We start from the raw sequence: 22,878 nt of genomic DNA, 5'->3' as shown, positions 1-22,878 counted from the left end.
GGCTGCACTCAATCTGACAGCCACCTGGAGGCATGTGGTTCAATTTTGTTGAGACAGAATACACACACACACACTTTGGACAACAAAATCTAGGCTATTTAAGGGGTTTCACAACAGTGTTATGCTATAATGTGATGTTGTCAATTTAATATCTCTGCTCTGTATCTATAATTGGCCACTGGGGAAAACCACAAACCACAACTATAGCAACAGCTATCTTGCAACAGCTAGTTAAACACAACGTTATGAAGTGCTACCTTATTGGCTGGAGTAGGCTAATGCAAAAAATATTTTTCCTTTCTGGCTATTTAATCCATTAATCAATTTTTCCAATTGATTTTGATTACTATTTCACACTATGCTGTTTTATTTACACTTCATTCATACTAAAACTGGCAAATGTGTCTTGTGAAAAGATATTATCCTGGAATGACAGACAATTGATGTGAATATAGGCTATTATGTGTGCCTCTTCCTTTTTGTATTATGCATCAAGTCTCCCATTGTTGTAGTTCTTTTTTTTTTTTTACTGAAAAAAGTAGGAATATAAACAATATACAGTGAACAGCATATGAGCCAGAGGTAAATTACATTAAATAAAAAGGTTGGCCTTTTGATGTGTTGAAGAATTAGTAAGTAACTTCAACTGCTCATATCTCTTCAGAAAGCAACAAAACAAGGGGTTTTCTTAAATTTACTATTATGAATAAAGAACTTTATGGCAAAAACAAAAAAAAACAAAAGACAAAACATTATAATAATCATGGAAACCAAAGACAAAAATTTCCCCAGAGTAAAATAAAGTCTCTCGTGGACTAACAACTGTTTCTGGATGTGAGCTACAAAAAGAACAATTTTAGTAGCCTACATGTTTTTACTTTTGTTTGTTTGTTTTGTTTTGGTTTTTTTTTTTTTTTTTAGCATATAATGTTTAGCAGGACAAGTGTGTACCTTAACCTTAATCATAATCTCAAAATTTCAAAAACTGAAAATAATATCATAGAAAAATAAGTACATAACTGGTGGGATTTTATTTTGAAGACTTCCGGTCGGAAACGGTTGAGTCCGTTCTTCTTCACCCGCCCCAGTGCACCGGCCGGGGTTTTTGGCTAGCTGAAACAAGTGTCTTACATCGCCTTGTCCTTAAAAAAAAAATGTCTCACCCAACACCGTCCGAAAAGCCTTCAAACCCTGAAAACCCCCGTGTCTTCTTCGATGTAGACGTCGACGGTGAAAGAGGTCGGGACATTTTTTAATTGAATATCTGTTAACGGCTCTCTGTGGCCAGTTTAACCGTTAGCCCATGTTAGCTTAGCATCGCCCTGATCGCTTCCAGAGACTTCTGGAAATGGATTAATTCACTAAACTGCCGGGAAATTGTTAATAACTTAAAAATACGCCACCTTTTTTTAATGACATATGGATATTTGTATTTGTTATAGTGAGACTGATGTTTGTAACGTATTTTCCTTGAATGTGAGAGGTGTTGTAGTTAGAGAGCTCGCCTCTTGTCTTGTGAATGTATGAACCACGTGTGGTTGTTTTGTCTTGTCAGATTTGTAAATGTAGCTGTTTCCTAACCTTTCCTTTCTCATACCACTGTGATGTAGTTGCAATTTTTTGTGATTTAGTTTGCATGAGCTATTGATCGTTACACTAACTGTTGCTGTTACCATGTCACTCTGTCTTGCTAAGGCCTAATTCTGCAGACCGCAGATTTGACATTGTTAGGTTGTATGTAATGCTTCTTGAATACCCCCATGTCCTGCTGCTACACGTGTAAACGTTTAAATGTAGTGAAGATAAATTTAGATTTATCAGATTATCAATGATAGGAAAAACGTGATTTTTTCTTCTTCCTGTTTTTATTATTTGGGCACAGACTAAGATTCAGGCACACACTGAGATCCTCTATCTGTTGATTCAATAGAAACAGTAAAAATGAGTTTAAAATGTTGTGAATCATAATAAGCTATGGCATTTATCTGCAGATCTCAACCCTATGGGAGAATCTGGGACAGACAGATAGTGCTCTCCATTATTTAATCAAATAGAATAGATTTGCAACCAAAAAAGAGATTTGAGAGCAAAAGAGAATAGGTGACAATCAAAAAAAAAAAAAAAAATTCGGAGCGAAACAGAATAGGTTGCAATTGCAATAAAAAAAATTTGAGAGCATATTTCCTCAACTTCAATTAAAACTAAAGTTTGTAAGTAAAAATGTACGTTCATTTTGCTTATTAATCAGTCCTCTCTACTTGCAAGTTAAAAAGCTGTTCTGGTAGCGTGTTGGGGTTTCCTTTAGTGTTTCACACCATGTATCTGTGATAACTTGGTCCAGATTGTTCTCAGGGAGCTGTTACTGTTAGGGTGGCTGAGTTAGTGTGTCTGTACTAAGCTTGCACAGTTTTTACACTGTAATGTTTTCTGTCCACAGCTGGCCGAGTAGTCTTTGAGCTTTTTGCCGATATTGTCCCCAAGACTGCTGAAAACTTCCGGGCCCTCTGCACTGGAGAGAAAGGCACTGGCAAATCAACCGGGAAACCACTGCACTTCAAAGGATGCCTGTTCCACAGAAGTAAATAGACCTCACATCTGCATAAAACGTGACATTTCAGTTCAGAGGGACACCTTGACCTTGTAGTTTACACACATGAACTAGCCTAATACCAGTGTAGAAGAAGCTGAAAGGACATCCAGGGCACCCACTGAGCCATTTGGAGAATGGGTAACTTCTTTGATCCCGAGCTTCCTTGTAAAATACATTTATGAAAGGTGTGTGTGTAACAAAAATCTGTATCAGACAGGTAGTTAACATTATAATATAAAAAGTCTACCCACTAATACATTTTTCCAGTAGCCATGCAAAAACACATTACTTAAAATGCAACATAAGCAGATTTTAAATAGACTGAGGCACTGCTGAAATATAATTTGACTGAATTTGTTTTTGTCAGTCATCAAGAAGTTCATGATCCAAGGAGGAGACTTCTCCAACCAAAATGGCACCGGTGGAGAGAGCATCTACGGGGAGAAGTTTGAGGATGAAAACTTCCACTACCAGGTAAAACTACTCTGTCAACTTAACCTATTCAGATTCAGGAGAGTTTCTGGGGTTTCTTCATCCATAATTCGTTGTATGCAGTTGTTATTCTATGCATTGGGGAGAGTAAGGCACTCCACATCTAAAGATAAAACTCATTAATTTAGTATATGGCATTCAAAGCATATTACCTCAGAAGGTGCTGTTGGTAAATTTTTTTAAAGGGACAGCAAGGAGTTTTGGAAAGCGAAGTGTTTTCACACTACATTTTCCATGAGCCTCCGCGGGCACGGTGAAATTCTTGGACCGGCGCAAGACGGACGAAAGCGTAAATATTTACCAAGAATGTTTTCATTGATCAAAAATGAAAGTCGGAGGTTCGAAGACAATCAGATACCATCGTAGTTCCGACCATAAAGGGCGATTCTTAATTCGAAAGTAGGAAATGCTGGGCGAGCCGACCACTAATAATAAAAACAACAAAACGATAATTAATCGAAAATGGACCCATTAACAAGTGTGGGTAACGTAGATTCATCAACATTAATATGAGACTTTTTTTTATAACCACTCCTCGTTGTCCCTTTAACTGGAATTTTTGTTCGAATAAGCCATACATTTCCCCATTCCTTCTTGTGTGAAATTGATCTGTCTTTTCTTCACCATGGTGGTGGTGGTAACTCTGCTGCAGCATTTCTCTGCTGTAATTATTTATTTTCCTCTCCATGCAGCATGACAAAGTGGGTCTCCTAAGCATGGCCAACGCCGGGCCGAACACCAACGGTTCACAATTCTTCATCACTACCGTCCCCACGGCGCACTTAGATGGGAAGCATGTCGTCTTCGGACAAGTGTTGAGAGGGATGGGGGTTGTCAAAATGCTGGAGGCGATTGACACCAATGAAGATAACCCTGTGAAGGTAATTATATCCATCTCTATCTGTGTGTGTACAGATGAACTCCGATATAAATTTGGTAATATTGGTTGGTTTGTTTTGTGTTCAGGTGTTGGCTCATTTGATATTTTCGTTATGTTTAAACTCTTTCACAGTAAATTTTAAATCTGGGTTGAATCATGATTATGTTTTAGAAAGTAATTGAATGTCCCTGAGAGTTTGCAACATTTTTCATCTTGAATTTCTTTTAACAACTTTTCCTTGCAGCCGTGTACCATCGGAGACTGTGGTGAGCATAAGGACGGCGACAGCTGGGGTGTCGCATCAGCTGATGAATCAGGGGACACCCACCCAGACTTCCCCGAGGACTCGGACGTCGACTTTAAAGATGTAAGTCTCAGTGCCGTCTTTGATCTACAAGGACACGGGTGAACTTTAACAGATAGCATCAGTCCGCTCCGCAGGCCTGAGTTACAGGGCCACTCTGGCATTTGAGGGAAAGTGAATGTTTGTCAGATGAGAGGATCAATATAAATTTCAATATCAAGATCCAGGACATGTGTAGCATAGCAAACACCGGAAGCAGAGGAACAGGGTCACTAAACAAAACAAACTCGAGGGCTTGTCCCCAAACGAGGGATGATGGATCGCAGCAAATATTTTGGATGTGCTCAGTTTCGATTTTGCCTTGAAATAAAGTTGTTCAGACGGTCTGGCTGGACCAATATCTCTGTTGTCACACCTCTGTCTGCATTCTGAACAAAACGCTGGTCATGACCAATAGAAAATGATGTCCAAACCCACAACAAAAAGATCAAACATCAGCCACGGTTTCCAGCTAAATAAAGGGAACGAAATTGAAGTTTCCTTTTGTGCTTTCACTTTCAGGTCGATAAAGTTCTGTCTGTGGCCGAGGACGTGAAGAATATTGGAAACAACCTTTTTAAGAATCAGGACTGGAAAGCTGCTGTCAACAAATACAGCAAAGCCCTCAGGTAAAGCACAATTACTTTCAGTCTCAATCACAGTGAAAATAAATCTCTAACACATTTCAATGGCCAGGGTATCTCTGTGAGTTTTAAACAATGTTAGAAATCCTATGAGGAGACCAAAACCAACAGCATATTTGTTGATCATCCCCACATCATCTGTTGCTCTTGGCTTAAAAACAGTTAGATCCTATTGAAGACATGAATGAGTCACACTTGCAAAGATTAGAAAAAGGATGAAATTGTTCTCTAAAAGAGAAACACAAGATTTGTCTCAATGTTCAATCAAACAGTCGTAAGTGCAACAGTGTGGCTCATTCATGTGTTTCTAATCGTTTATAGACAACAGTGGAGTCAGTGTGGAGCGTTATCTTCTTAAAACTGAAATTGGAAGCCAGACTTGTATCCACTGCCAGTTCTGTTGAATGATACATGGCTCTGGGGGAAAAAGCCACATCCACCCCCCCTTTGAAAATTAGGCTAATAGAGAAAGAAGAGACTGGAGTAAACAATGCAGCAATCACTTTGTGACAGATTGTTGTTCAGTGAGTATGTCTGTGAATATTGATTGTGCTGCTTATATACAGCATGGCAGGTGACTGTCACCAACTTTAAAGGGCATTTCCAGTCGCAATCAATGTTTACTTCATATATCAGGTCACCTATGAGCAGTTAATTTCATACCATCCATACTCCCACTGCAGCGTGTGGACGTTTATATTCGTTTTTGTTCAAGAATCTATAGATAAAAATTTTTTTTTTCTGTGGTCGCAAGTAACATCCTTTTGACCATCATTTAAATTTGAACCCTCCTGTTGTCCTTCTGGGTCAAATTGACTCAATATGTTCACTTGCTCCATCCTTCCTTCTTTCCACAATCCCTTTTCCTTTGCTTGCTTCCTTCCTTCCTTCCTTACTTCCTTCGTCCTTACTTCTTCTTCCTCCCTCTTTTGATCCAGTTGACCTGGTCTGTTCCCTCCCTCCATCTTTCTTTCCTTCCCCTTTCCCGAATTCCTTCTTTCCACAATTCTTTTTGCCTCCCTTCCTTCCTTCCCTTCGTCCTCACTTCTTCCCTCTTTTTTTACCCAATCTGTTCCCTCCCTCCCTCCATCTACCTTTCCTCCTATTTTTCCCTTTGTCCTTCTTTCCTTCCTTCCTTGACCCAGGAGGACAGCAGGAGGGTTTGCTTTACAATTTAATTAAATCAAAAATTGGATTTACCGCAGCTTCCGCATTGTTCCTTTCCAGGTCAGAGAACACAACAGCAGAGGGACTATGAGGCGTTTGTTCTTCACTTTAATTGTAAAGCGAATTTTAAAATGTAAATGATGGTCAAAAGGACGTTACTTGCGACCACAGAACAATTTAAAAATCAGTCTGTGGCCCATTAATAAACATTGAAAAAACAATAGATTCTTGAACAAAAACTAATATAAACGTCCACACGCTGCAGTTGGGAGCATGGGTGGTATGAAATTAACTGATCATAGGTGACCTGATATCTGAGGTAAACATTGATTACGTCTGCAAATGCCCTTTAACATAGTCCAAAGTAGCCTACAGAGATTCAGGCACAATACTAGAATCCTTTTATCCTCCCACTGCAGTGTCACCTGGTCTCAGTTCAGCTCTAACAGTGCACAACACCATCTTTCCAGTGTCATATATCAGTGGTGTCACCAACAAGGAGTCTGATTTTACTCCTGCAGGTACTTGGAGGTGAGTGGAGATCTGCTGGAGGAGGCGGCGCAGCAGAAACTGGAGCCCACAGCCGTCAGCTGCTTCCTCAACACAGCAGCCTGCAAGCTGAAGATGCAGATGTGGCAGGACGCCCTGGACAGCTGCACTGAGGTAACATGGGCCAGGGCTTAACTTTTAAATTAAACACACATTAGGTTTACAGCTCAAATACGGCTCAGGATTCCCCTGCTAAGAATTCACGGCTTCTCAGTCGTAGATGAGATCAATATCACTCACTTAGGGATGTAAATATGACACTACACGGCCAGTAGCTGGTTAGCTTAGCATAAAGGGGTGAAACAAGCAGCCTCGCTCCGAAGATAACCCAATACTCCCACCAGAACCTGTGAAAAGCAATGACGGAGCAGGGATTTCTTGGAGTCTTGTCATAACAGATGTTGAAAAGCAGCCAGTGGATATTAAACCGGATGAGCACATTTCTGATTTACTGCTGCTATACAATCAATCCAGTTCTTTGAATTTAATTTCTGATGTGAATTTCTTTTGTGTCTCGCAGGCTCTGGAGCTGGACCAGGCCAACACTAAAGCGCTGTTCCGCAGGGCCCAGGCCTGGCAGGGCATGAAGGAATACAGCAAAGCCATGGTAACATCCACAACAGCTCCATAGTCTCTAAAGTAGCTTTAAAGAAGTTCAACTTAGACTGATGTGTCCTCGTCTGTATAAATGGACGATGTTCTGGGCTCATAGAGTATTAGAAGCTGGTGTTTAAACTGGATGAATTAGTTTGATTCAGTGGTATAATTGCAAAACAACCATTGTGTGCAGTAGTTAGGCAGATGACAGGAAGCAGTTAACTCCTCTAACATTTCTTGTTAAGATGAGGCTGAATCATTGAATCTGATGGAGACATTGTTTTCTGTGCTTCTCACTTGACAGACTGATCTGAAGAAAGCTCAGGAAAAAGCTCCAGAGGACAAAGGTGAGAAACTTTTATCTTTGACATTTCTTCAGCTTCTGCACAGAGCCTGCCTTTCCATGACTTCATACCTTGCCAAGAATGCAGAATGATTTCCACATGTGCACATTTAGTTGAACATTTCATGCACATTCACACAATGGCTACTGACGTTTTACTGCAGAGGAGCCAAGTGTAATCAGAGGTGAGGTTTTATAAGGAGGCAACCTAATCCACGAGTGGATATTTAATATAAGATGTAGAACAACTTAGATAAAGAAAATGGAAACTGCATCAGGGTATTATTAGAATTGAAAAAGTTCCTTGACTTTGACTTTAATGGATGAAAGAAAAGGATTTTACAAACTTAAAGGGACAACGAGGAGTTTCTATTCGGTTATAAAAAAGTCTCACGTTAATGTGGATGAATCTCCGCTACCCACACTTGTTAATGGGCCCATTTTCGATAAATATATCGTTCTGTCTCTATCGTTATTTTGTTATTATTAGTGGTGGCGGAAGTGCTGGTCGAGCCGACCAGTGTTTCCTTCGTTGCGAATCATGAGAATAACGCAGCCGAATCGCCGTTTATGGTCGGAACTACGGTGGTATGTGAACCTCTTTGAACCTCTGACTTTAATTATTGATGAATGAAAACATGAGTCCGTCTTGCGCCCGGTCAAAGAAATGTACGGTGCGCGCGGAGGCTCATGAATGTAGTGTGAAAACGCTTCGCTTTTCCAAAACTCCTCGTTGTCCCTTTAACCTTTGTTCCAACCCTGAGAAGGTTATTCAGTTGTATTCTGTCTAATATATTCAGATTCATCGGCAAAACATTGTTCAGAAATGATTAATTCAGTGTGAGGTAAACACAAAAACCTTAATAAATGTTTATTTGAAAAACCAAGGTGCCAAATCTATTCATATGCTGAGCGCATGTGTTATTTAATATTAAGACTGTGATCCAGTGAGATCAGTTGACACACCAAGCATGTTATTAGCTGTAATTTCCAAACGATAAGCCTCGTCTTCTTGTTTTTTGGATTAAGTCTAGTCATATTATTGTTGTGGATATAGAAGCCTCTGATCCTGAGCTTTTACTCCACCTGCTCCATCTGTTTCAGCAAAGAGTTTAGGCATGTTACATCCTCCCAATAAGTAAAACCTGAAGTGCACTCTCTTAAATCTGGAGCTCGTCTCTGCTTTTTCACTGTTGCTGTGCTCTTTTGATATTTTAAGCTGCAGTTTATTGGCTGCTGGCGAACAGATAAGAGCCATCAGTGTGCTTCATGCTCTCCCTGTGCCTTTAGGAGTAAGCTGTCTTTAAAGTGAAATTGACAGTGTGCAGAAAGACGGGCAAACTGTGACAAAGCGGATGCATGGGGGGACTGAAAACAATGTTTAAATCTTTTAGCATTCAAGGGGAAATAGTTTCCAGTTTTGATTCTTCTTGTTGAATTTGGTTTTTGACAGACTAAGTGAAAGTGGTTTCTTATCATTGACAGCTATCATCAACGAGATGAAGAGAGTTCAGCTGAAGGTCCAGGAGGAGAAGGAGAAAGAGAAGAAAATCTATGCCAAAATGTTTGCGTGAAGATCTCACATGATGATGCAATGAATTGTTCATATCGTTGATCAATATTTGAAGTTATCTCAAAAAAAAAAAAAAGGGGGAAGCTGCACTTAACACAGATCACGGGTCTGTAACCAGGTACAGTATTTTCAGTTAACAGGCTCTTTCCGGTCGGCACATTTCTCACCGTCTGTGTTCTTATTAGGGAATAACTGTTGTACCTTTCGAGCTGTCAGCATTTTGACAAGCGTGCTCACTGTAATGAATAGTTTCAACGTTCGTTTTGACACGTGCCTGACTCTGCTGCTCTGAAAATCTGGGTTCACACTTGGCACCAGTCTTTGTTCTGGGGTTTTGAAGCAGTTTAGCAAAAAAAAAAAAAAAAACTTCTGTTGCATCGTTTCACAAAAGGCATTTTTGACACGGCATCCTCGGCCACATAAAGTACACCCATTTGTTTTTATTTATGTTTGTTTTTTACAAAGGTCAATAAATCAAAAAAGGACAGCAGTCAAGTGTTCTTTATTCATTATTACTGTGATATTATATTATCAACGATACTATGTACAATACTGTGTGGATCAAAATATACCTGCAATAATGCTAAAATAAACCTTAATTTAAGAAGAGTTTGTTCGTTTGTTCCATTACTGAGCTGAAGGAACTATATACCATTACACAGTTCAAGTATATCTATAATAGACTATTATTAGAAAAGCCACTTTGCATGTGAACAGTTTGAAATGCCCATAATGTGAATGTGATAAAAACTGAATGCAAAAACTACAAAACTGCTGATTTTGATTTGTTTTCTTTTTTTAAAATGGTCCTGTATCAATGGGTTTCATAACCCGCGACTGCGAGCCACATTGAAACGCAAGTACCGCACTGTATAATTTAAGAATTAATTTCTATGACACAATGCAGTTCTCTTTCGAAAATCTTTACGGCTTAGAGATTTATTATTGTTTTTTGCATCCTCAAACAGCTACAGGTTATATTCAGTTCCCTACTTAGGCACATTACGAGTACTGTAATCCTGAATGTTTTTGTACTTCACGGTCATTTCTCAAGACAAAAGGTTGAAGAAAAAAAAAAAAAAAACACAAAAGTATGAGGTTCACATTCCATTGTAGGCCGGTCCTCCGCCGCCTTCAGGAACAACCCAGTTGATATTTTGGCTCGGGTCCTTGATATCACAGGTCTTACAGTGGACACAGTTCTGAGCGTTTATCTGCAATCTCATCCCATCTCCTGTTTCCACGGGAACGTACTCGTACACACCTGGGGGGAGGTTGTTGAAGAGAGAAAGGGAAACTTGTCAGAAAACATGTACCAAGGAAAAAACGATGTGGGGACAAAAGGAAAGCTTAGTATTAGAGATGGAAAAAAATAAACACAGCAGTGCATCTTTATAGGCTCTTCGCTGTCTAACAGGTCAGGGACACGGGTGAGTCAATACATGAACACATGAGACACATGTCATGCATTCATCTAAAGCCACATCACTACAGCCTCGGTGCACTCAGAGACCTTCCAGGTTTTTCAACAACTGGAGCGACACAACACGAGCTGCTGTTTGTTTAACAGACTTCAGGGACGTTCAACCGATGTGTGGTCAAAAATATCTAGCTACCTATAAACACTGGGGTATATTTGGCTGATCAGTTCATTAATTTAGCGTGAACTTCAAGACAATTGCACAAATGTGATTAAAAATGGAAAGTCTTTATGCACAGCTCACTAAAATGTCACAGCACAGGTTGAGACGACGCAGCAGCAACAATGGCAGCTTAATGAGTTTTGCCTGCAATACAAATTCTAGTTGATGTACCATAAAAGGCAGGTTCATAAGGGCGGGAATGAGAAACAGTGAGGCTGTTCCAGCTGATACAAGTACCTGCTGCTTTTGAACGGTCTGTACCGTTTCAATTGCTTCCCTGCTTTATTCTAAGCCCCCACCCCCCACCCCCCACCCCCTTTGTCACGGCTCGTCTCTGAGGGCTACAAAGCGGTCGGCTGTCTCAATGCATTTGGACTGTGTCCGCATTAGCACGGCCATCAATAAGTTTCAAAGTTTCCAGAGAATTCAAAGAGCTCCAGTGTCTGAGACTGAATAAAGAGTTCAGCTTTTCAATCAACTGCTTCACTGGAAATGAGATAAACACAGCAAATAACTTCAGACGGCAAAGCCAACACACACGCACAAGCACACTCTTATCCTGTGGATAAAAAAAAATTCATTGTCCATTTGTTGCATGAAAAATGTTGGTTTTAAGCCAAATAATCAAAGTTTTTTGTGTATAAAAGTTTTCTTTGTATTTCTGAGCAGAGTAAAAAAAATTCCACCTCAGTAATTTGTGTGTACAAAGGTGATGTAATGTTTTTTGTTCCTCGCTTCCCGACTCTGACTTTGATTCATTTTTTATCTCCAAATAACACCAAAGTCAAAGTGTGTCGTTGGCCAAGAGCAGCATTTTAGGTGCTTTTAAAACTCATCTCCAGATCGAACTGTGCTAATCTCTGCCTCGAATGAGAACAGCACCTGAAACATCTGTTGGAAATCATGTAAAAAGACAACGTTTGATGATTTATGATTTTGTCTCAGTTTATTTGAAACAGTTTGGTTTGACAAAAGATGAGTTACCAACCTCTGGGGAGCTGTGACATTTCCCTTTTTTTCTTACAAACCAAACATTTAATTGGAAAAATAATTGGCAATAAAAAGCTGTTATTGTTGATTTCAGTCCTTCTTTAGTATGAGCACAGGAATGCGAGTTTCAGTTTCAGGAACCACTACACTCAACACAAAAACACTCAATTATACCACAGGGACTTGGGCATTTTTCATTACCAATTAATCTGATAAGTTGTTCTGTTTCAAAGTGTGACGTACACCTCCCTGTGAGGTGGAGAGAAAAAAAAGGAGGAGGTACGATCTACATCTATTTCTCTTTATGGTGTGTGTCTCTGCATCGATAACCTGTAGTTTGCACATAATAGGGCTCCATCTCACACCTGGCAAAAGCAGCACCAGGCACAAAGCAAAGTGTCAGATCGACACAGTTGTCATTTTCCCGTCCAGTGCCCACATTATTTAAGTAGCGCTCTGGTCTGTGGTAAGTGGTAAAGTGTTGCACTGTTATTTCAAGGATGAATTATCAAAGGGAGTAACAGGCGGATGCACAGAGGACACACACTGTTAGTCACACACAGGCAAAGAAAGATGTTTGGCTCTGCAGAGAAATGTCTTTTCTTACTACTTTGGTAAAGCACCTAAATGTGTCCACACGTCACTGAGTCTCATATAGATCCTATTAAAAATATGTCTTGTGATTTGTGATGTCAGTTACAATGTAATAAGGGGGCCAATTCAGGTTTATAGTTGGCTCGCTGTTTGGTATTTTTGCCTTGATAACTTGATTTGAAATGTTAACCAACTGTCAAAATCGTAGCAGATTAATTTTCTGTCCTCCGGGAACACTATTTAATTTGCAGAAATTTTCCACAAAATTGCAGGGTCTCACCTCTCAGGCCTTGCAAACATGGATCATATGAAGTCACATTCAGAGCACTGAGTCATATTGTGTGAGCCAGATGCCACAAAAGAGGGGGAAAAAAAGAAAAGAAGAAGAACGACTTATCTCCGCTCTGACAGACACATTCAGAGGCTGTGCTGTTTTTACCTGCAGGGCAGAAGCGCTGCTCGGGTCCGTCGTATATGGCCAAGTTCCTGTCGACCGGGACGCTGTCATCCTTCAGGGTCAAGTGCGGGGGCTGGTCCCCCTCGTGATTGGTGCCGCTCAGCGCCACAGAGGAGAGCAGGTCAAAGCTTATTTTGCCGTCTGGCTTGGGATACTCGATCGGTGTACAATCTTTAGCCGGTTTCAGCTGGTGTGCATCAAGGCCTGACAGACAGATAGAGTGCAGCCGGTTACGAAATGTTGATTTTCTCTGCCGAGATAAGACGACCTCATAACTCACCTGCAGAGAACCCACTGGCGCTCTGCAGCACGGCTAAACAAAGGAAAAATCTATAGTGCCCCACCTCCTATGTAATATGCTTTCCACATTCAGCTGAGGGTATGGGCGCTCTACTGGCTACAGCTAGAGCCATTTAACTTTTATTCTGTTTGCAAATACATTGCTGTTTTTTTCTTTTGTTAGAATCTACAATATAAGAAGCACATCACCCTTTGTAAATCCTTCAATCTCATGTTACTCTTTGTGTTTAAAATGGGCTCTTTGTCGAGTCTTCGATGAGCAGCTAAACATTTCTAAAGCTGTTTTTTTTTTTTTTTTTTTTCCAGCGATGAATCCATTCTGCTGAATGATACTCACCGCAGTGTTTAAGTGTCCATGGCTCTTTCCCTCTGAAGACCCAGTAGAAAATCCCGGTGTAGACCATGCCACCGTACAGGCCAAAGTAATTGTGGAACGACGGCCTGATGTTTCTCACTGCGTGCAGCTCTTTCCACACCCAAGAGTTCTTCAAGGTGTCGGCGTACTCGGACACATTGAGTCCTGGAATGACAAAGAAAAAACTAATATTTTACTCTGCTGTTGTCAAGTTGAATATATCCATCCCCACCTCACTGGGTAAATTTTTTTTTTTAATTTCAATAGATTTCAATGCATTTCCAGGTGTGGAGGTTACATTTAAGGTACATTTAGAGTTTAGAGATTTCCATTGTGATGTTTTATATTTTCCCATGTAATTCTGTCATGTTTTAAGCAGCACAAATATGTATTGAAATGATCTGTCATTATTTTACTTTGCTGTGTAACACTTCAAATTATTGTAATACTATTTGTTCGCTAAGCATTTGTCAATACCAAGACTTTATGAACAGTAATCATGTCACTGTGGCTGGTGTTCATCCAGAGTTTCTCACAGCAAACACCAATACACCAACAATGCTAGTGTAAAGTTTTCTCCTTTTGCTGTAAAAACTGATATTTAGAGTTTATTGCCTGACGCTGCACAGCCGACACATGCTGCTACCTGACAGCTCTGTTTATGGTTATGTAACTTGTGATTATGTTGAAATCTTTTTCCATGTTGTATTTCCCTCGTTCAGTGAGATTTTTGAAAGAATTTTGCTTTTAAGAGTGGAACTGAAATAAAAATGAAATGCAACTTTTTACAGCTGCTCCGATAATGATTATTAATGGGTCTTAAATTCTGCACCTGTCGTCTCTGAATCCAGGCTCTCAGCGGTGACTTTGGGGAAAATGGCCTCAGCAGCCAGCATGCCGCTCTTCATTGCCGTGTGGGTGCCTTTGATCTTTGGGACGTTCATGAAACCGGGGCTGCAGCCAATCAGAAGCCCTCCAGGGAAAGTCAGCTTCGGGACAGACTGGAGAGGACGAGGAGAGAGTTTGAGCTCAATTACAACTTTCTTGCGTTCTACTTTCTGAGATCTTAAACTTCAAGAACATGACAGCTGCTCAGTGTACTGTATCTCGAGTAAATACACTCACTGTATTGCGCTTTATTAAGAACACCATACTTCCCAACACTTCCTTTGCTCTCAAAACAGTCCCAATGCTTCTCTTTGTGCCGTTGCACAAGATGTTGGGAACTTTTCTTTTAAGATTCTGCTCCATCTTGACATGATTGCGTCACAATCTATTTCTGCAGATTGGTCCTGCTGAGCTGCTTGTTTGTTTGTTTTTCACACCATTCTCAGTAAAAACTCTTGAGACTGTTGTGTGTTTTAAAATCCCAGGAGATCAGCAGTTTTAGAAAATACTTAAACCAGGCCATCCAGCACCAACAATGCCACCAAGGTCAAAGTTACAGTAGTTCTGATGTCTGATGTGAACATTGATTGAACCTCCTGACCCGTACCTGCATGAGTAATTGTAATGCACTGCTCGTACACGATTGGTTGTCTGGATAATTGCATGTACAAGCTCGGCCGTTATGTGCATAGGTCAACATTTATCTATAAACCTATAAATTACGGTGTGAATACACAAGCAGAATGTGCTGTATATTTTAAATAAAAAAAATTTTGTGCATCTGTGTTTGTAAAAGGTTCACATTTTGTTGAAATGAAAGAGCTGTGTATTTATATCTAGACATCAGTTTTCTGCCACTTATCTCAGTCAAGTCACAGTGGCAGCAGGTTAGCAACAACACCCAGCTCCTTCTGAAGGGTCCTGAGGTGATCCCAGACCAGATGGTTTGATATAATCCCTCCACTGTGCTCAAGGTCTCCAACTGGAGTCTCCTACCAGTTGGACATGTTTGGAAAACCTTGGCTTTCACAGCAGATGCCCCCACTTACTCATCAGACTTTTTCATGTCAATACTCTTTATTTACTTAAATAAATACATGTGCTGTTAATTAGACAAATGTATCAACTATTATACAGGTTTGGCTTATTATCAAAATTTGTTCTAACTGTGAAACTTGACACCAGGTAACATCTGGTCTATAGATGATATGACAAACATCCCCCATCTGTGATTAAGTTTCTTTCCTTTAATCATATTCTAATCTGTGATTTTTTATGCCTAGTAGTGACTTTGTATATCGACAAAACATTATCTATCCCTGTGTTAAAGTTTCAGAAGACATTTAAAGCCTCACAAGCATATTGGGTGTACAATAAAAAGACCAAAACACAATCATGTATCAATAGTAGTGAAAAGATTTAGATCAGCTGAGTTTGCAGACAAAGTAGGATGTTATATTTTACGTTCTGCCGACAGCTCCACTTTAATATGAAAGAAGGAATAACTTTAAGCAACTGATGAAAAGTTTAACAAAGCCATGCCCTGCGGTCTTGTCTGTAGTTCACAAACATAAACTGGGAGTACGTCTTTTTTCTTATTTCCCTGAAGACAGAGCCCCACTCACACTCAATCTTGTCACTTTTGGATTAGGTCAGCTTTATGGCACTAAAAGACTCAAGGGTTTTTATCTTGTAGAACAAAAGTTAAAAATATAAAAAGTTTGACAATCACGCTTTATGCCCGAACTGTCCTTCTACTTCACATTGATAATACCTGTATTCCTCCTTCGTTCAGGGCCCTGGCTCCATATGCAATCCTGTGTCCTCCCTCCAGAGTGGGCGCTACAAACGGATGGTGTTTCCAGCGCTGGAACTCTCTGAAGGGGCTCAGATAAGGGTTGGTGTAGTCCAGCCCGACCTGGAGCGTGAAAAGATTTGCTGCTTTAAATTTAAATCATTTAATATAGTTACAGTTTCTTTTTCTTTTGTTTGTTGAAGTCACAAAAAAGATTAGTTTTATATAAAAACTAGATAATGATTATCCTATGAAAGCTTTGAGTGTGTAGGATGTGCAAAAACCCTGAAACACCTCATTTGAATACTCAGACTGCTTTTATCATCCTCAGTGTCTTTACAGGGATCAGTGCTCACGGTAAATGTCAGAACAAACAGCCAACTAGGTCTCTGAGGTCCTCTGAGGTCGTCCTTTCACAAGTTAAAGGTCTAAGGGAGCGTGTAACCAATGTAATAAGTGAAGAACTGCAACGACTTCTCTGTGCTCTTTGTCTGACTAGACAAGTAAAGCTTTGGTCAGGGAGGTGGAACCTGCCAGAAACTCACAGCAGTGACTCTGTGAGGTGCTATTCAATGTTGTGGTTCCACAGTTAGACCTTCTACAGTCTATGGTTTAGTACTACAAAAAAAAAAAGTCCAGTCTGAACACAAACTGTAGCTCATCATCTGGTAAATTATACATATAGTCGAATAATGGCAGTGACATAATAACATGGGGAAGTTTCTTAATAACAGGAAGTGGAGAGAGTCTGCGCTGAATAAATCAATAAAGTAAACAAAATACAGACTGGACAGAGTCCAGTACACACAGTCTGTGCCTAAAATCTGGGATTCACTTCATAGCAAAACAACCAAAAACCCGCAATCAGGACAGAGCTGATGCTGTCAATGTGCTGGATATCAATCAGTGCTAAAACAGTAAAATTGAACTCAATTAATGCTCAGTGGAAAAAGCATTTCACCACTGCTGACCCATCAGGTCTGCTACTAAAAGAGCAACTGTCCCAGTTCACAAGCTATGATGACTTCCGAAGTCATGTTTAATGTCTTAATTAAGTTTTTTTTCTTTTAATTTTACCTTAGGGGTACTGTGGCTGTCAAAAACGTAACACATTTTAACACACACTGTGCAACAGATAAAACACATGCACATCTTGCAATTACAGTACATAAGTATAGTATATCTCCACTGTGGTTGTCACCATTAATTGCAAAGACTAAACTGAACTTGCAATGAGTGATATTACTGGCTGTTCTTTATTCACAAAGCCAAATAAACAAACTGTTCATGACCTCACATTCTATACAATACAGTAAGAATACGCCTTCAGTTAGTTACTGCATGAATGCTATTCAACTGTTACTTTTCCATTTATAAAACTGAATGCAAAGTCTCTCACCACAAAGCCCAAGGCCACTAGTGGTTCTCCTTCATTCAGGTGATACAGGAAGGATCCCCCGTAAGTGTTCCTGTTCAGGGGCCAGCCCACAGAGTGCTCCACTCGGCCCGGCCTCCATTTCTTCTCATCAATCGTCCACACCTGACACAAACAAAGAGGGAAGGACGGAGAAAATTGATTAACTTCCACTCATTTCTACGTCTTTCAGATCCAAGCTGACCATGTCTGGCCTTGAAATGAAAAGACAAGTTATGTTTCCATCAAAGTAAAAAAAAAAAAAAAGACGATGTTAAAGCAGAAGTAAGTGATCCGGTCGTTTTGGCCAACTTCTTGTCAGCTGATGGAGTTAGCAGTCCCCGCCCTCGTCCCTACGTCACCACATTCACACGCATCCCTTGGCTGCACACACAGAGAGGACTGCCCCTTTATGCTGTTCTCTCTCCTCATTGGATAAAGGTTGTAGGATACAAGGAAAGTTTTCTCCTCGGCTTACAGCAGAGCAGAGTGACTGACAGACCCGTGTTTTGGACCAAACACTCTATATAAGTGATTGCTGTCGGAAGATTTAAGACTTATATTAACACAAACATTCCACTTACTTCTGCTTTAACAAGAGGCAGCAGGTTTAAATAGTTACTAGAGAGTTACTATGGTAACTCTATACAACTATTATTGACAGCAGATCATTTTCTTGATCTCAAGCAGTATTGGTGTGGAGATCAGGTGGTTGCATTTCTATTTCATACTGTGAACCTGAAATTTAGGCCAGATGGTGAATTCAGCACAGAAAGAACATTCCACCATCCACTTTTTATCAGATTCCTCAAAATGGATATGACTCATTAAGAATAATCAGATAAAGCAGATTAAGTGGGGGGGTTGGGGGTAAAGTAGGCCAAGAACAGAGCAGCAGCAGAGTTTCATCCAGCATTAGCTTGATGTGGGTGGTACATGTTATCTACCTCCTTGAGGCCGATGGCATAGGTCTGTGGTTCACAGTTCTCCCGCAGGTTGAACTGCTTGTAAAGCTGCTTGGCCAGGTGACCGTGACAGCCCTCTCCGAACAACGTGACTTTGGCGTGCAGCTCCATTCCCCTCTCAAAAACATCCTGAAGCAAGAGAGAAACAGGAGGACAAACACATATTTCTTGGATGAGAAGCAACTGCGTGTAATTTTGAGAATTATTTGTCCAATTGCTTTCTGTGCATAGGACAACAAAACGTGGTAGAAAAACAACAATTTTCCTTCTGTGCCAGTTTCAGACTATTTTGTCTGACAAAGCCGGCCAGGGAAGAAGAATGAGGTAACAACAGAATAGTGTTTTGAGGACACAGAGTTCACTGTCTTTTTCCTTCACCTGGCCTGCCTAGTGGTTTTAGTGTCAAGGTGAGATGAGGTTTTCCAGATGGGGCATTGGTTGCCATCAACTATGATAAACTGTATAAAGTAAAATGATCAACTGCCTTGTCAAATACTTATTTTTAGTCTTCCTTAGTCAGAACCTGGCATTACCCGAAGAAGCAGAAGAGCACTGAAAATACTTTTTACTGCACAGTACCTTTGGTGAGCCATCCTTGGCCACGCCCACATCATTGGTGGCAATTCCTTTTACACTTCCATCTTCATGAAACAAAACCTTGTCAAAAGCAAAACAGATAAAAGGTTAACATTAATTTGATGGGACTATGCACATTTTCTATTACAATCTAGTGAAGCTAAAAGGGGCACTGTACATCTGATTAGCATGGTACATCAACATTTCCACTGATAAAAAGGCAAAACAATCTGATCAGCCAGAAATGACGGACCCAATGCATCGTTTAGGCTGTTAAAGTAAAAAAAACTGTCAATTATTGTGGTCTTTTTGGATGATTTTTTGGATCATACAACTAAGAACTTGTTCTCAGAAATGTAGAAAAGTTTGCTCTCCACTTTTGAGTGGAATGAGGCCAAACTAAACAACTTTAATTAAATAGAGAGTATACAACACTACAAACAACAACAAAAATCAGGCAGGTTTCACTGACTAATGATCTTCACAACAAAAGCCGAAACAATGGCTGCACCAACTGTAGAACATTTTCAGAGATAAAGGCGAGGGGAGAAAAGGGAAAAATATGCGGTACATCAAAGAAATTCAATGACTCACCTCAGCTGCAGCATAACCAGGATACAGCTCCACTCCCAGCTCCTCAGCCTGCTCACCCAGCCAGCGAACAAAGTTCCCCAGCCTCACAATGTAGTTACCATGGTTATTCATGGGCAGACCTGCATAAATAGAAATCCATGCATTGAGGTCACAGTGTTATTACTAAGTTTATAACAAGCCGAAATACAGGTTGAGAGGTTATGTATGGGGCAGCATTTTCCCTTTGAAAATAAAACATAAATACATCTGTAGCAGAATGGGCTCTTATGCACAGCTCCATTACTTCCTTAACTTACTATAATGCTGCTCCTTTGTTTCCCGTCTTACATTATTGGATAAACTGATTAATCCAGGTGTGTCTGACCATTGTGACTACTCAAACACACCTGGATTAATCAGTTTGTCCAATAATGTAAGACAGAAAATAAAGGAGCAGCATTAAGTTCAGGAAGTAGTGGAGCTGTGCATAGAGTCCGTTGTCGTGTAAATATCACATTTAAAAGATCAATCAGTAACTTAAACTATCAAGATTACAAATTAAAGTCAAGGTCATGTGCACTGAAGCTAAAATCTCCAGTTCAATCTTAGTTCTTCTGTTAGAAGCAATTTCCCCCCCAAATCTCACTAAAACCATAAATGTGAAAACATACTCTTTGTCTGCTGCAGCAACAGTGAGGCTTAAATAGCATCAGATACCATTATTATTCCAAAAGGATATCATAGGATCTTACCTGGCAACATGGGGACAGGGATTCTGTATTTCTCTGTTAAAATGCTGAACACATCCTCAGTCACTGGAGTGTTGAGAGGTGCCTGAGTTGAAAACACAATGTGTCTTGTTAAGTTTGCCTTCAGAAGTATTTGTGCATATCAATAAATAAATGAAACACCTTGAGATTCAAAACAGCTTTCTAATATAAACTCAAATGCTTAATCATACACATGCATACAAATGACGATGGATCTATTGTACTGCATACAGTACAGTCACAAAATAAAACATATTACACAACATAGAACAACATGAAGCATCTGCTACATAAATGCTGTGCTACAGGAAGGAAATCTTTGTTGACAACAGTCTATTCACCAAACTCCAAAATGTTGATGAAATGAAATGCTGAAACACTTACTCCTCGTTCCTTCCAATCAGGAAACAGCTCAGTGAGTGCCGAGGGCTCCAGACAGGCTCCTGACAGAGTGTGCGCTCCAATTTGAGATGCCTTCTCCACAAGGCAAACTCGCAGCTCCTTCTCATGTTCGTTAGCAAGCTGCTTCAGACGAATGGCAGCTGACAGGCCGGCAGGGCCGCCACCTACAATCACCACATCTGCCTCATCCGCAAACCTTTCCATTTCGACCCCTGGAAAATATTTTTATTTAAAAAGGAATAGTAAAGGACAAGTGCACCAGCCTTATGAACCATTAAAGATAGAAGTACTGCACTCAGACTTCACTTGGCAAAACTTAATCCAAAATAGAAAGATGACACTTATTTGGACTTATTTACCGATAACTATCAACATGAAACTCATAATTAGCAATACATGCATTTGCTAAACTGCAAAGGAAAACCTACATTAACTTAAAAATGTTAAATAATGTTATAAACTGGTTCAGATGTTATTAACAAAACACTTTTTCTGCAGTTCTTGGATTTGGGAGCTTGGAACATTTCTGTCTAACCACCATCTTTCAATGGATGTTGTACAATAATCTATGGGGTGCAATACTACTGTAGGAGGTCATCAAAGGAGAGACACAAATCCAGATTATACTTTCTTGATACCTATAACTGTCAAGATGCACACAACTTTATTGTGCAGACACAGTAATCAAAAACATGAGTGCAGGTGCCTGCACATCAGACACCTGGTTAAGAAGACTGGACTGATAGAAACAGTCCAGTCCCATCGAGGGTGCCCAGAGCATGTCTGGCTTTGGTCAACAACATGATGAGAAAACATCTTGACCACTGGTCCTTACAATAACAATAACAATAACAATAACAATAACAATATATTCTCCATTGCATCTACACAGTGCAGTGTGTCTTACCTTCCCATCTTGAATCTTTATCCCGAGGATGGATGGTGTAGTGTGTTGTGATGCGGGGTGCTGTTCCTGAAGAGCATGCTCTTCTGTGTAGTGTTGTGTACAGCTGGGGGGCAGCATGCTCTGTCGGTATTGTTCTCAAAGCCCTGATACATCTGTGGGCTGCAAGAGGGAGAACAACCCCGAGTCAAGAACACCAGTTCATACCGGTGGCAATATAGCTGAAGTGTGCTCATTGGGTTAGTTGGGCCTTTTTAAAAGTTCAATTAAATAACAACAACAAACCTTTAAAGTTTAGACAACATATTGCAGCTTGAACCTCTGAAAATATGACACTTCAACACACAACAGAGACAAACAAACGTCTATTTCAGTAGCTGAAGTAATAGGTAACGTGTCAAGCAGCTGTCAAGACTATTTATTTGCAGCTGTAGCACCATGCTAACTAGCAGATTGTAATATGACTGCTGCTAAGCTAAGTTCAAACTCCAAGTTCCCATTTGAGATCCTTTTTTCATCCGAATACAGTCAAGTCAATGATAACTGAGTAACGACATCGGTATTTTCCTGAAAAGCTATAAACGGATCGTATAATCCATGACAAGGACACTGTACAAGTGACCTACATAATAGTTCAACTTTCACCTACATTTTAGCATGATGCTAACACAAACTAGCAAGCTAATGTAGTCTTGTGCTAGTGCAGAAAGCAGGCAAATTTAAGTTTATCATATGGAAACGTTAGTCAGCATTTATCGCCTGTAAACAATAATAAAGCAAGGAGACACCACAGCTGGTTAAATTAAGTTAGCAGCTGAGTAACACCACAGACAAACTCGCAACAGTTTGGCTAACTAGCCATTAGCTCACGTACCTTGACTTGAGTATCTGCCAGCTGGAAACATTATTTGAACTCTCTAAAGTGAACAGCGGTTTGTGTTTGTAAAAGGAGCCGAAGTGAAGCTCAGGTGCCCTCACTTCGTCGCCAGTGCGGAGCTTGTGTAACCCGGCAGCCTCTGCAAACAAATGCTGGACCTTACAAAATACGTCTCATAACATGGACATTGGAGAGCG

The 22,878-nt window shown here is 40.2% G+C and overlaps 2 protein-coding genes across 2 annotated transcripts; one reads left to right on the top strand and one right to left on the bottom strand.

Moving 5' to 3' along the window:
• The first annotated feature begins 1,059 nt into the window (after nucleotides 1-1,059).
• On the top strand, nucleotides 1,060-9,367 carry ppid (peptidylprolyl isomerase D). The gene is made up of 10 exons (XM_083981300.1): nucleotides 1,060-1,239; nucleotides 2,438-2,578; nucleotides 2,958-3,064; nucleotides 3,775-3,963; nucleotides 4,207-4,329; nucleotides 4,828-4,934; nucleotides 6,638-6,779; nucleotides 7,186-7,272; nucleotides 7,567-7,609; nucleotides 9,091-9,367. The coding sequence occupies exons 1-10, from the start codon at nucleotides 1,155-1,157 to the stop codon at nucleotides 9,177-9,179; spliced, it is 1,113 nt and encodes a 370-aa protein (XP_083837426.1). The 5' UTR covers nucleotides 1,060-1,154; the 3' UTR covers nucleotides 9,180-9,367.
• Nucleotides 9,368-9,664: 297 nt separating this feature from the next.
• etfdh (electron transfer flavoprotein dehydrogenase) lies at nucleotides 9,665-22,878 on the bottom strand. The gene is made up of 13 exons (XM_083981299.1): nucleotides 22,679-22,878; nucleotides 21,808-21,966; nucleotides 20,883-21,112; nucleotides 20,481-20,562; nucleotides 19,750-19,868; nucleotides 19,159-19,236; nucleotides 18,562-18,708; nucleotides 17,600-17,740; nucleotides 16,180-16,323; nucleotides 14,350-14,518; nucleotides 13,500-13,682; nucleotides 12,845-13,066; nucleotides 9,665-10,442 (listed from the first exon to the last, which is right to left on the bottom strand). The coding sequence occupies exons 1-13, from the start codon at nucleotides 22,707-22,709 to the stop codon at nucleotides 10,279-10,281; spliced, it is 1,869 nt and encodes a 622-aa protein (XP_083837425.1). The 5' UTR covers nucleotides 22,710-22,878; the 3' UTR covers nucleotides 9,665-10,278.

Source organism: Trachurus trachurus (assembly GCF_905171665.1).
Source record: "Trachurus trachurus genome assembly, chromosome: 10".
In the NCBI taxonomy this organism is placed as follows: Eukaryota; Metazoa; Chordata; class Actinopteri; order Carangiformes; family Carangidae; genus Trachurus; species Trachurus trachurus.
The sequence above is the reverse complement of the archived record's forward strand: the minus strand, read 5'-3'. Positions and strand labels throughout refer to the sequence as shown.

Excerpts from the sequence above, each read along its gene's own strand:
- ppid (XM_083981300.1), top strand. The coding sequence starts at position 1,155 with ATGTCTCACCCAACACCGTCCGAAAAGCCTTCAAACCCTGAAAACCCC. Across the intron at positions 6,780-7,185 it reads CCCTGGACAGCTGCACTGAG|GCTCTGGAGCTGGACCAGGC; the intron begins GTAACATGGGCC and ends TGTGTCTCGCAG. Across the intron at positions 7,273-7,566 it reads AGGAATACAGCAAAGCCATG|ACTGATCTGAAGAAAGCTCA; the intron begins GTAACATCCACA and ends CTCACTTGACAG.
- etfdh (XM_083981299.1), bottom strand. The coding sequence starts at position 22,709 with ATGTTTCCAGCTGGCAGATACTCAAGTCAAG. Across the intron at positions 20,563-20,882 it reads CTGATTGGAAGGAACGAGGA|GCACCTCTCAACACTCCAGT; the intron begins GTAAGTGTTTCA and ends TTTTCAACTCAG. Across the intron at positions 14,519-16,179 it reads TGAACGAAGGAGGAATACAG|TCTGTCCCGAAGCTGACTTT; the intron begins GTATTATCAATG and ends CGTCCTCTCCAG.